This window comes from Catharus ustulatus, chromosome 8 (assembly GCF_009819885.2).
Source record: "Catharus ustulatus isolate bCatUst1 chromosome 8, bCatUst1.pri.v2, whole genome shotgun sequence".
NCBI classification, from domain to species: domain Eukaryota; kingdom Metazoa; phylum Chordata; class Aves; order Passeriformes; family Turdidae; genus Catharus; species Catharus ustulatus.
This window is the reverse complement of record NC_046228.1, coordinates 29533994-29548655: the sequence shown is the minus strand read 5'-3', so window position 1 is coordinate 29548655 and position 14662 is coordinate 29533994. Positions and strand designations below refer to the sequence as shown.

At 40.7% G+C, this 14662-nt stretch overlaps 1 protein-coding gene across 22 annotated transcripts in view; it reads left to right on the top strand.

Annotated features, from left to right (window-relative positions):
* The window catches only part of ANK3 (ankyrin 3), a 192946-nt gene that overhangs the window by 78242 nt on the left and 100042 nt on the right, over positions 1-14662 (top strand). For all 22 annotated transcript variants that reach the window (XM_033065796.2, XM_033065799.2, XM_033065803.2 and 19 more), the window contains 5 exons: positions 3108-3206; positions 7722-7919; positions 9652-9750; positions 11410-11508; positions 12772-12870. In XM_033065796.2, coding sequence (XP_032921687.1) covers positions 3108-3206; positions 7722-7919; positions 9652-9750; positions 11410-11508; positions 12772-12870 — 594 coding nt within the window. The remainder of the gene's footprint in view (positions 1-3107; positions 3207-7721; positions 7920-9651; positions 9751-11409; positions 11509-12771; positions 12871-14662) is intronic.

Here is a 14662-nt window from a genome sequence, read left to right as displayed (position 1 = left end):
GTAAAAGTAATCCAGGAGCTCCCACTTTCTCTGGATTTGTTAGGACTGGGATTTGATGAGCACCATTATACTCTTACACACCTGTACACTGTAGTTGGGAGTTGAAAGACACATCCCAAAAAATATGTTAAAACTATTTTGAGGCTCAGACATTATTTTCCATTTTAGTTCATGCTGTGTGGCATTGTTTATTTTAACCAACTGTTCATCTTCCCTCTGGTGTCTTTTTTGTGCAGGAGGTGTCCAGCAACTAGTATTTGAGGCTGGGTACCGAATTCTTAAGGGTACCCCTCAAGAAGTATGTACTGGCAGCTTTAATCATTCTGGTTTTTAGCTAAGATGCTGCGCAAAGGCCTGTTAATACCTCATGTAACATGTTTACTGAATGTTGCCCTAATTATGTTTTTCCTGTCTTCCAGAAAAAGACTTTAAAAGTAAAATTCAGTTAGAGAGGTTGATTAAATTAGCTACATTTGCTTTGACTGTCTAATACTGTATATGTCAAAGTGAATTTGTGTCTGAGGCAGGCACAAGTTTTAGCCTGGATTAACAATAATTGTTTATAATCTTCATTCTCTTGATTTTGCAGCTAAATAAAAGGCCCAGCACTCATATCTGCATGAAAACATGTGGGATACACTCTTTGAAGATGCATCAGATCATGCATAAGCTGCTCCAGAAAAAACTACATGTATTAGGATATGAAATAACTACCATAACACTGCCTTGGCACTCTGAGTGTGCTTTGCACGTGCAGGGAGAGCAAACCTTGTTTGCTGCCCTGCTGCCCAGAAGGGGCAGTTTGCAATAGTGCCAATGCAGTGAAGAATTCAGGAGACCTGGAGCAAGGAGGAGTTGTGGGATAGAGCCCTGCTAGGCTGAGTGTGCATGGAGAGTCACTCAGCAGCACTGGGCAGATAAACCCTGGAGGCAGCAGTAATTGCTCCCCTGGGAATGTGTGCTGTTATTTCTGACTCAGGGGACAGGAGTGCCTGGTGCTCCTGCCAAGACTGTGGACAGGACCCAGGAATTGGCTCGAACTCTGACAAGCTCTTGCTGAGTATTTACATCACATAAGTTTTTGCTGGGTATTGTGCTTGGTTTCATCACTCTTAGACTGGGTTACAAGGTGATGCTCATTGATGTGAGAGCTGTGGTACTGTGGCTTTGGGAGACAGCCCACAGGATGCCATGCTGCAGGGGGAATACTGGGTGAGCATTGACTGGGAAGAGGGAGCTGGGGAGTTCAGGGAGGCTGCTCTGTGCTGACCCCATGCTGCTCAGGGGTCACTTAAAGCCACGCATGGTGGTGAGGAAATACACTGCAGCAGGAAGGCTCAGTCTTAGGACAGGTTTGACTCCAGTGTAACAAGAGCTACACAGGTACCTGAGTGTCAACAGGAACCAGAAACAATGCTTAGATCTTTGTGTGTGTGTGTATGTGTTTAAAATGAAAGCCAAAGCAGGCAGCAGCCCCAGAAATGGGTGTGCAATGCTAATGAGAAGCTTGTGCCTAATCATAACTCCTCCTATTGTCCTCTTGGCTTTGCTGAAGCTGCTCTCAGGCTCTCTGGAGGGATAGATAATACAGATGATATGCTTTATCATGTCAGTGCATACTTACAGAGTCCTTAATCTGCAGATTATTGTCATAATCGTTTGTAATGGTTTTTCTGAGCCATTGCAGACTATCATATTAAGGCACGTTTGCTTCCTAATACATGTAATATATTTTATGCTTCACATAGCACAGTCTATGAACAGTAAATAAGCAACTAGAAAATCTCCTGACAAAGTCAATGAAGTCTTGCTGAACTCAGAGCAGTCTGTTTTAATCTCAGAATCTCTTTTTAAAAAAGAAGTCTTTGTGATCTGCATTTCAGATTGCCTCTGCATATTTCTTTACCAACTCTGAGTGTCATGTAGCAATCTAACTAAACCAGTGAATAGTATTTTGAAACTACCAAAAAAAAAAATCTATGGAGCTAAATTATCTGTGTTGGAGTGTATTTGCCCTTTGTGGGGGGAGACCTGGCATGCTGTGAACAATAGCTATAGATCAGCTGTCCTGACAAGCACCCGCATGCATTTTCATGTTGTGTCACACGGGGTGCATCTGGTGGTAGTGACTGATGTGTGGCCCAGAATGAGGTCCAGCTGGCCAAGCATGACTGCCTGCTCCTCCTGAGCCATAGGAACCTTGTCAGCCAGAAATACCCATGGAGGGGTGGGGCGCTGTACTCTGGAAGCTCTGGAAGGGTCCAGACTGGTACCAGAACATGATCAAATGTGTCTCATTCTCTGTGAGCATGATAAGTGATATGGAGGGGGAGTGCATGTGTGTGAAGGGAGTGTGTGAGAAGGAATTTTAGATAATCCCTTGTATAAAAATGGTGTGACGTATTCTAGACAATACAACATATGTGTTCTAAGAGTAGTGGAAGACATCAGAGAAAACCTCCTTCCTTTGTGACTTGTAAATGGAAAACCAAACTTTCTGAAAACTATGACATCATTATTTGCAACAAGCAATAGGATGTTGGCTATTACTAATCAAACTATTCTAAAAGAGGTATGGACAGTATGCCTTGACTCTAGGCCAGTCATTTAGCTGGAGTCTGCACAACGAGACAGAAGTGAATCCAACATACTCCCATCACCTGGGATTAAGATGGTTTTCTCATCTGCTGTACACTTGTCAAAATCAGTGTAATAAGGGTCTGAGGAGGATTTTTTTTTTTTCCTCTCAGACTAACTGACTATCCGCCGACTTTGATGCATACTGACAAATGAGAGACCCAGTTTTCTCCAAGACAAGCAGGCAAAAAGTACCTGAAGTGCAATCTCATCTTTTTCTTGCATGTGCAATGAGGGGCCTGGAAGAAGCCCGTTGCATGAACACCAATGTGATATGACTATTTACATGTTCAGAAAGTCAGAGCCAGAATGTGCTCTGTGATTTGAACAAAGAAGTTCAAGTTTTCATTTGCAGAAGAACAGCGCCTTGCAGGAATTAAGGAACCTCCTAGGACATCACAGGTCCCTAAAAAAGTGTGCAAGATTTTAGCATGTCAGCTACTAACCAGTTATAACTCTGTATCCCACAGGATGGGCTGACCCCGCTCCACTGTGGAGCAAGAAGTGGCCATGAACAGGTTGTAGAAATGCTGCTGGATCGTGGTGCCCCTATTCTTTCCAAAACCAAGGTAACTGATATGCTTTCCTGGTGGGATAATCCTTGTATATGTTTTTTTCTTTTTCCTAAGGTAATTCTGTATATCTCATATGTTTAAGGGTTTGGCAATAACTTTCCTATTTCTTAGTTATTTAAAGTAACTGTGTGGGAGCTCTCCAAAGTGAATACTGTATGTAGAGCACGTCTGCATATGTAAAATGTGTTAAATCGAGATATGCAAGAAAAGATTTCTGTGCCAACCAAAAAGGCTTGTGTGGTAACCTTATCCTTCAGAATTTCAGTAGCTGAAGATCTCTGTGTCTATCCTGGAATAAATACACAGTGATTACAATAAATCTTCAGCTTGAACCAATTTACCCTAAGGCTAGAGAAGAGACAAGAGATAAAAATAGAGCAATGTCCCTTTGCAGAGACAACTCGTATTTCCTAAGGACATAGCCTGATTATCAGTTTCTCCACTTTCTGTCTCTGCAGTTTATCACGCACAATTCTTCCTGAGAATTTCAAGTCACCTGTGCCAGGGTGCACAGATTGCTTTAGACCCAAGGGCTGGCATTAAAAGAAGCACTTGCCAGAACTCTCCTGGCGGTGGTCTCTGCTGTGCTGTTACTGCTGATTTCAAATCTCAGAGCAGCAGCCAGCTTTTCACCACTGCAATCCATGACTTCCCCATTCAGGGATGACATTTGAGCTATGCAGTTTGTTGAGGTTCTTTCCAAAGATAACCTTCCTCTACACAGTGGGCTTTTTTCTTTAGTCTGTAACCAATGTGTTTCAGCAACATTTCTGTTCCGTTGTTATTTCTTTTCTCTCTCTGTCATCCCATCCTATTCTGTCTCAGCACCCTTCTATATTCTGCTTTTCTCCTCCCTCGTTTTTGTCCCCTTTACTGGAGTATATTTAGCATTTGTTTGGGGAGGTTGGCACCAGCTTTCCTCTGCTCACTGAGTCACTGGCAAGAGCTGTCATGGGTAATCTGTCAGACAGTTTTCACCCATCCTCTGCATGTGGAATTTCCATGGACTCCCAGAGCCCTAACTTGCAAACTCCATGAGTGGGGGAGAACCACAAGGGGCTGTCTAGGAAGCCCTTGTGCCACATCTGCCACTCTTGGAGCCCAGAGCTCATACTCCAGGGAGAAAGGCTCTTCCACCCTCTTGGATAGCTCTTTTAATTACTTAAAGGGAAAAAATAAACCCAAACCACCACCAAAACAAAACCGCAAAACCCCCAACTGAACAAAAAACCCCACGACAACAAACCAAGCCAAAGAACACCCACATAAACATACACCCTATTTCTTTCATTTCCACCATTGTAAATGAAAACCTCTCCAAAGGAACTACTTTTATTTGTTGCATGGATGTTGTATTTTCAGGTGTTACCCCAAAACTTAAGCTGCTGTTCAAGGACTGTAGGTTTGGAAGTTGTTGCTCTTTCTGAGTAGGATCACACAGCCTGGCCCAGAGTTCACTAGACAGAATCAGGCAGATTACATGGGATAGTGGGTTTGAAATTGCCTAAGGCTGAGAGACAGACTGGATGTTGATCTGCAGAGGCTTATATAAACAACTTTTGCAAAATAAGAGCCTCCTTTGAAAGAGGGAAAACTGTTACATGTTAAAAAGTGAACAGAAGAAAGTGCAGAACTTCCTGCATTTCCTTCTGATATGTTAATTCTATCATTTTCAGAAGGTGAGCTAGTAAGTAGCTGTACTTCTGAATGGCATAAATGAATTCATTCATTTGGCACTAAAGTGCAGTACTGTCCTCTGCAAAAATCAGTGTCTCCATTCTCTTCAAATTAAGTCATATATTGTTGGAAATAGGACACATCTCTGAAAGAATTTGAACTTCACTAAGTTTTCTCATGTTATGTAAAACTCTTTCAGAATAATAACCAGACTGCAGTTTGATAGCTATTTCCTGCTAGAGATGGTTTAGTGTAGTGCTGACCCTTTTTTGCCTTAGATTTATTTTCATGTAAGATGGTGACCTAATGGATTATATGGGGGTTTCTACAGGCAAAATGAAAAGAGAATTCTAGTCCTGAACATGCCAATGATTTTGGATGTAAGAAATGGCATCCCTGTCTTTTTTTAGTTACTGGGTTTGCAGTCTTCTTTGGCTTTTTTCTTTTTTCTTTTTTTTTTCCTTGCCCTAGAGTTAATGGTGCTTGCCCAGATTAAAGCTCTTTGACAGAGCTACAAAATAAGCTCAGTAATTTTATGTTTACCCAGTCAGACAGTTGACACTTTGTTTCATCTCTACAGTCCTGTTTTGTTTGGACTTGTTTGTTTGTTTGTTTTTATTTGGTTGTTTTAAGGTTTTATTATTCAGTTGTTTTAAGGTATGGTGTGACATTATGGTCCTTAATGATCAATATCTCTGATTAATCTTGAGCTTCCTCTTTTAATATTTTCTTGGCAATTTAAAAAACCAGTAATGTAAGAATATTTATGAAGTGGCTCCATCCTAATGTACCAGATCGGTTCTTAGGGTCATTGTTGGGATGTCTCTCACAAGAAGGATGTGGGGCTGGAGAGAACTCTTGCATGTAATATTTTATTTTGAATGTGGCATCGAAATATTAACTGACTTGTGTAAGGTTATAGAATATCATCAACTGCAACAGAATTAAGCCTGGTTTAGTGTATAACAAAAGACAATTTTCAAATTTTTTTGTCTTCATCAATTTCTTTAGTATCCAGTCTTATCTCTCGATTTTCTGCATGAGGTCTGGCTAGCTGCTGCACTTCTCTTGTCCATGACAAATTTTTATCAAGTATTTTGCTGATTTTTCAAATTGGCTCTGTTTCTTCCTTTCTTTTCCATCCATATCAGTCTTTTTGGTACAAGTCTCTCCTTAAGGGAGTCCCATATCAACTTCCCAGTCTCTTACTGCACTAACAAGCATGGCTGTTACACTTTTCACCCAAAGGATCTTTCTTACAAAAATTGAGAAGGATGATATTTAAAGTTTCACGATATTTTACTCTCACCTGAAAAGCATCATCAGTTATAAACTTTTGCCAGGAGGGCTTGGTGACTAATGGAAATTAATCTTTTTTGTTCTACTGTAAACTGCACTAGAAGACAGTGAAAATATTTAAAATGCCCTGCTAGTATCAATCTTCCATGCAGATAATTGCTGTCGTAGCCTTTGGGAATGGGAGAGAGGCTTATCCAAGCCAACATAAATCACAAGTGAGATGCCAATGAGATAATCTTACTTGAAAGATATTACTGTGTCCAAGAACATGTGTCTCAGCACTGCAAGTAAGCTGCTCTCCAGTTCTGACAGGAGGCGCCTGTTTGCTTTTACCATCCTGCTTCCATCTCCACTTCAAATATGGTTTCACTACGTATTTCCACCTTTCTTTGGCGTGGTTATTATGGCTGTTATCACATGGGAAGGGTGAGAGGGGTCTGTTTCAGAGAGCCCGAGGTCTCGGCTGGTTTTGCCTCCTTCTTTGCCTTTGCTGGCTGCGGTCACACGAGGGCACTGCGTCTGTGAGCGCAGGTTTGTGTTTCACCATGCAGACACAGTGTACTGGCAGTCACCTACAGCTTATAAACTATTGTGTGCTGCTACAAGAATAGCTTCTGCACTCAAAACTAATTTTGGCATTAGAAGAATCGAGTTAAAAAAACCCCTATAGCTGGAAGAAGGAGCTATGTACCACTGCTAACAAAGCCTCTTTCATTCTGGCATATATTTTTAATCTTTCATCATGAAGTAGTGTCAGTCCTTTCAATTTTTGAGAATTTTCTCTCATGGTTTTACTCTGGAAATAGAATATATTTTTGGCAGCTTGTTCACTTTTTTTAAACACTTCAAAAAACAATTCACTGGTACATGAGTATCTCTCAGGTGTTTCCCTGGTGGAACAGCTTTACCACTGCTGCTGGTAGGTGACAGCACGGAGGTTTTATTCTGAGATTTTTAGCCCAGATGAAACTTTTGGTGTTTTACCAATGTGGACAGGGAAGAGTGCTCTCCAGAGCTGGGTAGTGTGGTGTAAGCATGTATACAACCCAAATTCAGGAAAATACAGATAGAGGGATAAAGGAAGGCTGTAGTGTTCACTGAGTGATGCTCTGACCTATGCTGTCACGCCTGGTTTATACAGGCCACGTATAGAGTGGCAAGAATAACTCAGCTTTAAAAACCAGCAAATTCCCTGGCTGGGGAGTTAGAAGTCAGAAGTGCTGTTCCTCAGGTAACTCATGTAAATTGTGCAGCTTGTCTGAGCCATACTGGCAGAAAGATGCTACATTTAGATCATCTCTGGTATGTTATGATGGTTTTTCAATGTGGGCCTACCTACAAACTCTAACCAAATAAGCTCCAAAATCTGCAGTCAGAACCCCCCTCCTCACACTGAACATGTTAAGTTTATTTTGGGTGCTCTCTGAGCTTGTGAAATTCTTCATAAAACAAACACTCCCAAGAACAACACGGAGGAGTTTCCTTTCTCTGAGCATCCTCTAACCCATCTGTGCTGGGTCTCTCTGTTGGCAGAATGGTTTGTCTCCATTGCACATGGCAACACAAGGGGATCATCTAAACTGTGTGCAGCTCCTGATTCAGCACAACGTGCCTGTAGACGACGTCACCAATGACTACCTGACTGCGCTGCACGTCGCTGCCCACTGCGGCCACTACAAAGTCGCCAAGGTTCTCTTGGACAAGAAAGCTAATCCTAATGCCAAAGCACTGGTGAGTACAGCAGGGCGCTGTCACAGCTGAACTTTCCTTCAGAGTTGTGCTGAGAGTTACTGGGAGTTGTTTTCTGCCTGCTGATGGCTGACAGAGAGGATGTGCTGTTGCTGCCGCAGCCCAAGAACAAGCACTCGAAGTTCAAAGTGTTAATAATGTATCCTGCAATCAGAGAAGACCTCTGCTTGCAGACAGTCAGTGGTGATTTATGAATTTCTAGTGTAACTACAGCCCTTTTGCTTCCTGGTAGCTTTTTATGATTATGAATAGATGAAACAGCTGCAGACATAACTCCTGTAGTTTTTGGTATGGAGAGAATCCTTATTTTCCAAGTGTTTGTGCAGAGCAAATAATCAGTGACGTTTGAAACTGAGGGAATTTTTATAAGTTCTCAGTGATGTGAAACAGTAAAAGATAGGAATGAGTTTCATAATGAGTATTTGTGGTATTCTATGTCAATGGAGTCATATGCCTTTCTGCTTTAGAAACAACTCCAGCAGCAGTTAAACTGCATACAAACAGAATACATTAATGCCTTTTGTTCAAATTGCAATTGCAATCCATTCTGTTTAAAATGTCTCTTTGATTTGTTCTTCAAAAATGTTCCAAACAAATTTACATCCTGACATGAATTGGGTTGATTGGTTTCACAGCCTGATGCCAACTCATTCAACTCCTGAAATGTTGTGTGAGCTCCTGAAACCCTCACAAGCCAGGTGGGATTGACTCCCTTAAACACAGTACAGGCTCCACAGATTTCCTTCTCTCAGACCCTGTGCTTTTTTGTGTGTGATCAACCTGTATTCAGGTGTCTGTGGTCAAGCTATTACAAAATATGAAACACTCCTGAGCTTGCCCTGGACATTGTCCACTGGCAAAAAGAGGGGTGAGAGCTGCTGTGCTGGAACAGACAATGACATGGACCTCACATCATGGAAACATACAATATTCTTTACTGCACAGCAGGTAAAAAAATACAGTTTTGATCAGATCTGAGGGACCAGCTCTGCCAGTTGTTTTCAGAATGTTCTGCAAAGGCTGTTTTGTACCAAGCAGCGTCAGCATTCAGTGCTCTGATGTTACTGTACCAATCGTGGGTGCTTTGGACAACCTATTTTCCTGATCTACTTTTTTTCTGTGGTATCATCTCACACTAAATAAGATGGTAGTTCTAATATTCACTCCATTGCACACATCTTTTTTAGAGGAAGTGGTGAAATACTTGTAGTTGTAGTAAGCTGACAGGCAATGAATGGAAAAAAAACCCCAACCAAACAAAAAAGTAGTAAAAATAGCATAGAAGATGTACATTCCAGAGCTCATAATAGGTAAATTGGTGTTTTTTACCAACAGTTCTAATAGGCTGAGAGAAAATCAACCAAAACAACCCACCCCAAAACCCCCAAAAACTCCAGCAGAAAACCCTAGCCAGTTAAAAGTGAATGTGGCAAGCAAAAAAGAAGGGTTTGATAGTTTTGTGTGAATTAAGATTTTTACAAAGAAATTAATTATTGGAGTGGGCAATATATTTAATAATTAAGACTGGATATATGAAATAGATCTTTATTTTCTTATAAATTTTTGCTTTATATTACATGAAAAATGTAGTAATGCCAAAATAAATTTGGGAGTTGTTCCTTTAAAATAGAAAAATCTTCTATGTGAATTCCATACTCAGTTCTATTTTTTCATGACATGAGGCATCAAAAAGTGTGTTCTTTCTCATTTCCAGAATGGTTTCACACCTCTTCACATTGCCTGCAAGAAGAACAGGATAAAAGTAATGGAACTTCTTCTAAAGCACGGTGCATCAATTCAAGCTGTAACTGAGGTAAGAAATGGTCCTTCCATGCTTGTCTTTGCTTTTCATACAAAATTGATTGTAGCTGTATTGATTAATATTTCAATATTTCTGAAAGAACATGGACCAATGAGGTAAACAATTATTGTCAATTACATATTATAATAAAACTGAACAATAAAGTCAGTTGCCCTAATCAATCACAAACAACTGATATATGTTGGGATTACAGTGTGAATAACAAGTGAAATGTAACAAATAAACTTTCTAAAATTTACCATTTCTGCTATTTTTTCTGTAATTTAAGGCACTGAGGATGAAATTTGCTCTGTTACAGACAATGAGGTGGACTATGCTTCACTCAAATCCTGTTTTAAAAGGTGGTTTAAAACACCTCATTTTGGCTTTCCACAAAGAAGTTATATTCTCTCACCATCAGGGGACATCACAAATCAGCTAGACAGAAATCAATATGCTGTCACTTCAGTCAGTGAGATAGTCTGCACCTAGCTCTTGGAACAATTCTGAGATAATTAGGTACCTATGAGAAATTCGATCTCCATGTATGTATATTGTGCCAAGTTAGGAGAGGAGGAAAGATCACATATATGAATGTGTGACCACTGTGGAATGGGCCATGTTAGAAAATGACAGGGAATTCTGTGAATTACACAAGGTGCAATGGGGAATAGTTCATCTCCACAAAAGGGAGTTTGATTTTATGTCTGTGGGGTTGTTCTAACTATTCAACAGCAAACCATACAGATCCCTTCCTGGCTTGCTTGAGGGAGAAGAGTCTGCCCTGGCTACAGCTCATGTAGCTCCAGACTAGTGTTTAAAAACTTTTAAAAGCATTTGCTAAATTGTTTGAAACAGATAAAAGAATTAACACACTCAGCCAGTTATTCTACCTTCCTGCTCATGTTTGTTGTTCTGCATGAGTAAGATAAGTGTCTTCCTCACTTCTACCCTCTGGGACTTGTACATATCTGTGGGGAAGCTGCCTCAATCATGGGGATTTCCAGAGATCCACTGAGCTTTCTCCTTTTCTTGGTAGCAAAACGCCCTTCTGAAGCCTCTGGCTGACTGTTGGTACAGCTCTGCAGAAGCAGCTGTGAGGAGGCTTTAGGGTGATTCTACGTGGGGAGATATTAACTACTGATTGGATTTTTAAAGCAGAATCCTTGAGGTCATGCCCTGCTGAATGACTGCTCCCTTTTTCTCCCCTCTCATTCCCTCTCCCTCTCTTTCTCTAGAGTTGGGCTTTCATATGCTGTGTAAGAGCAGTGATGTAGATTCATGATGGTGATCTTTTTTGCATAAGCTGAATGTTTCAGAAAGCCTTGCTTTTGTACCAGGAATGCTTTTATCTTTTTTTTTCTCCTGTTCCAAGATGATATTTAGCAAAAGCCAAATCTTAATCTTGCTTAGCTATGGTTGATTTTGTTGAAGAAGAATTACTGAATTCCTACACCATTTGTATGTTTGCTCATGAACCACACTCATACATGTTTCCAGTTCTGTGTGCCCTTTCATTTAAACACATGTATATGGTTTTAAGAACATAAAGCCCTCTCAGAAGAGCAAGCAGCTACCTTTATTCACTTTAGAAAAAATGTTTTCCTCATGACATTCTAGTAAAGGCATGTGGAAGTAGGTATGTAAATTGGACTCTGGTTTGTTTTTCAGTCGGGCCTAACTCCAATCCATGTTGCTGCCTTCATGGGACATGTAAATATTGTATCACAGCTAATGCATCATGGAGCATCCCCCAACACTACCAATGTGGTGAGTCACGGGTTTCCTTTCAGCAAGGCAGGACTGGGAATGCATGATAATATCTGAGAGCAGAACTGGGACCAGGTGCCTAATTCTGCTGTCCACCATCCACCTCCATAGCACCTGTGGCTCAAGCTGGAGCCATGGGAAGGTGCAGCCTGCTGACCCCTACCTGGGAGATGCTTGGCAGGTTGAGGAGATTTCCAAAGGGGCTGACCCTAAGAAGGTTCCAATCTCTTGATTTTCTGAAGTAAAGAATGAGAACATACTGTGGCTTCTCAGATGCAATTTTTGAGATCCGTGCTTGACTGTTGAGCACTCTTTTCCCAAGACCTGGGGGGCCTACCATTTAAGGAAAATTCAACAGATTGCAGCAGATTGTGGGGACATATTGCCTGTGTCCATCCAGCCATCCAAGCTCACTCTTCTGCTGGCTGTGTGCTGTGTGCCCCAAGGCTCCCAGGCCATGTGTAAAAACTGAACTTGTTCTTAGATGGGTATTTGAAAGCTGGGAAGTGGAAGAGGAGCAGAAGCTTGTTGATCCTCTTTAACAATTTGGCCTCCTTTTCACTTTCCAAACACAGCTGCAGCTAAAAGACAGTATTTTGTAAAAGTCTTTACCTGCTAATTCTGTGAAATTACATTAAAATGCAACACCTTTTCACCTTTTGTTAATAAGCAGGCATTTGTACCTAAAGACATATTGATACCCAAAAAATGTAGAAACCACTTTTCCTCCTGAATTGTTCTGTTTCCTTGGATTTGTCTTTCATTAAATCATGATACTTTAGATGAATGTACTGAGTAATGATTTTTTTTCCTTGTTATTCAATTGCCTCAGTGCTTGTCAGATAACAAATGATAGTAGAGGCATAAGGCATTACAGAAGGAAAGCCAAATGTGTGTGCCTGAATATACAAAATTTGAAATACGTTTTTTACTAAATTCAGCTCTATTTAAAAGGACAACATTTTAACATTGCTAATAAAATGCTGGTAATATAAAAACTGTACTGTCTCTTTTCAGCAAAAAATAATGACAAAGGCACTATTGGGTTGGGAAACTGACCCTGCAATAAATTGCTTTGCAGCACACAGTGACAGGTCAAATATTGATTTAATCTTACATCTTACGGACAACTACAGCAGGGTTTTCTAGTGGAAATCATTGTGAACTGGGTCGCTGGTATTTCTGTCTTTATGAAACACGTTGGCTGTTCATTCTTCCTGCAATGTGTTTTTAATTCTGTTCTGTTTGTGGTGCTGCATGCAGAGAGGAGAGACAGCGCTGCACATGGCATCCAGGGCTGGCCAGACAGAGGTCGTGCGACACCTGGTACAGAACGGAGCCCAGGTGGAGGCAAAAGCCAAGGTGAGGAGATGGCAGGTGTGACACACCTGGATGATCTGTACTGGACAAAGCAAAGACTCACATTCATCTTGTGTGTGTCCTTCAGGATGGGGAAGAGGTGAAGCCAGGCCTTTGTGATGCCCATTGATACTTTATGTACCCTCTCACTATAGCCACCAGTGATCGATCTCTGAGAGACAGGGCAGGTGTCTGGTTGATGCCATCCCGGTTTTTAATATAAATGATCACGTGTTTGAAGGGTTTTGTTTAGAAGTGGGACTTAAGGAGGGAGAGGAAGTCCTCAAATATGGTTTTATTTCAGCAGAACTGGAAACCCCTGGCTTATGGTGTCTCCTGTCATGTCCCTAAAGCAGCAGTCTGCATATATTCAAAAATGTTAGACTTCTAAAGAGCACCACCTAAGGGAAGGAGGCACAGTGAGAGGATGTGTTAGAGGGCTGGAAAGAAGGAACAGATCCTATAGAAACAATTGCAGTTGAGGAAGGTAAGGGTGGAGGAAAAAGAAATGGTCAAGAGGCATGAAGAAGAATGATGGAAATCAAAGAGTTCCAGGAAACAGGCAGGGCAGGGAGATAAATGGGTGCAATAAATAGCAGTCTTAATAGGTAAACTCATGAAGTATTTTTCCCCAAATGGTCATAAAATGGATATAACAAAAAAACCCCAAACAAACAAAAAAATCAAAACAACAACAAAAAAAAACCCTGAAGTATTTTTCATTGTGAAATTACCTGTGAATTGGGTCATAAGTAAGTTTGCTGTTAAGATTATCTTATAAGGAACTTATAAGGAACTCTGACTAAATATTTATAGCTGATACACTTTGTATCTGCAAGGAGCCTGACAATAGAACTAACTGATTCATGTGGTTTGTAAATCTCCAAAGACAGTCTTGAAAGTGAACAGCTCATGCTCAGAAGCAGTCATGCAAATATTTTCTGAGTAAATTCACAGAATGATTTAATTTGTGCAAACTGCCATTGCCTGTGATCAGTTTGTTATCATAAATAACAACTAAATGCAAGCAGTAGATTATACACCAGTGCTAACATCAGCTGTGAGAAATTTGTGGGAAACGGACACAAACTGGAATCATTTAAGAACCACAAAGATGCTCCCCCAGAGGAGAACTGCCCTTCAGAGGAGCAGCATTTATATCCTGGCATGCTCCCATACTAAATCCAGAGGTGTAAAATTGCTCTTGTAGGGCAGAAGTCTCCCTTGAAGAGAACAGCCCAGAACTGCAGGACAGGGGGTAGAAGGGGTTGAAAGGCAGGAAATTCAGCAGGGGAAAATGGGCAGAGAAAGATGCTTGGCCAGACTGTTGTTGTAGTGTGCTTAATCCAAAGATTGTAAAACAGAGAAGAGGGAGGACAAAAATACAAAACCAAATAATGAAGCAGTAAGAAATTATCTCGTAAATGCTCAGAACAAGGTCACAACACCCTAAAATTTTCATTGAAGGAAAAGAAATAAACCATGTGATTCATGAACAGGGAAAAACTTAAAACTATTCAGATTATTGTCTTCTGAATGAGTAGAAAGTGACAATTAATTTCCACACCATGCTCTGTCATCAGTTACATCTGTGGAAAAGTTAACTGCAAAATGCCAAACAATCGTTCACCAGTTAGAAAAGCATGAAAATTATGATAGTTTATGCAAGTTTCCAGGCAATAATTGATTGAGCAATTGTTACTGTGAAACATAAGAGATCAAGATGTGAGGAACAGAATTATGCACTGACTTTGTTTTAAGCCTGTCTGCAAAGCAAAGTGAGGCAAATCCAGAT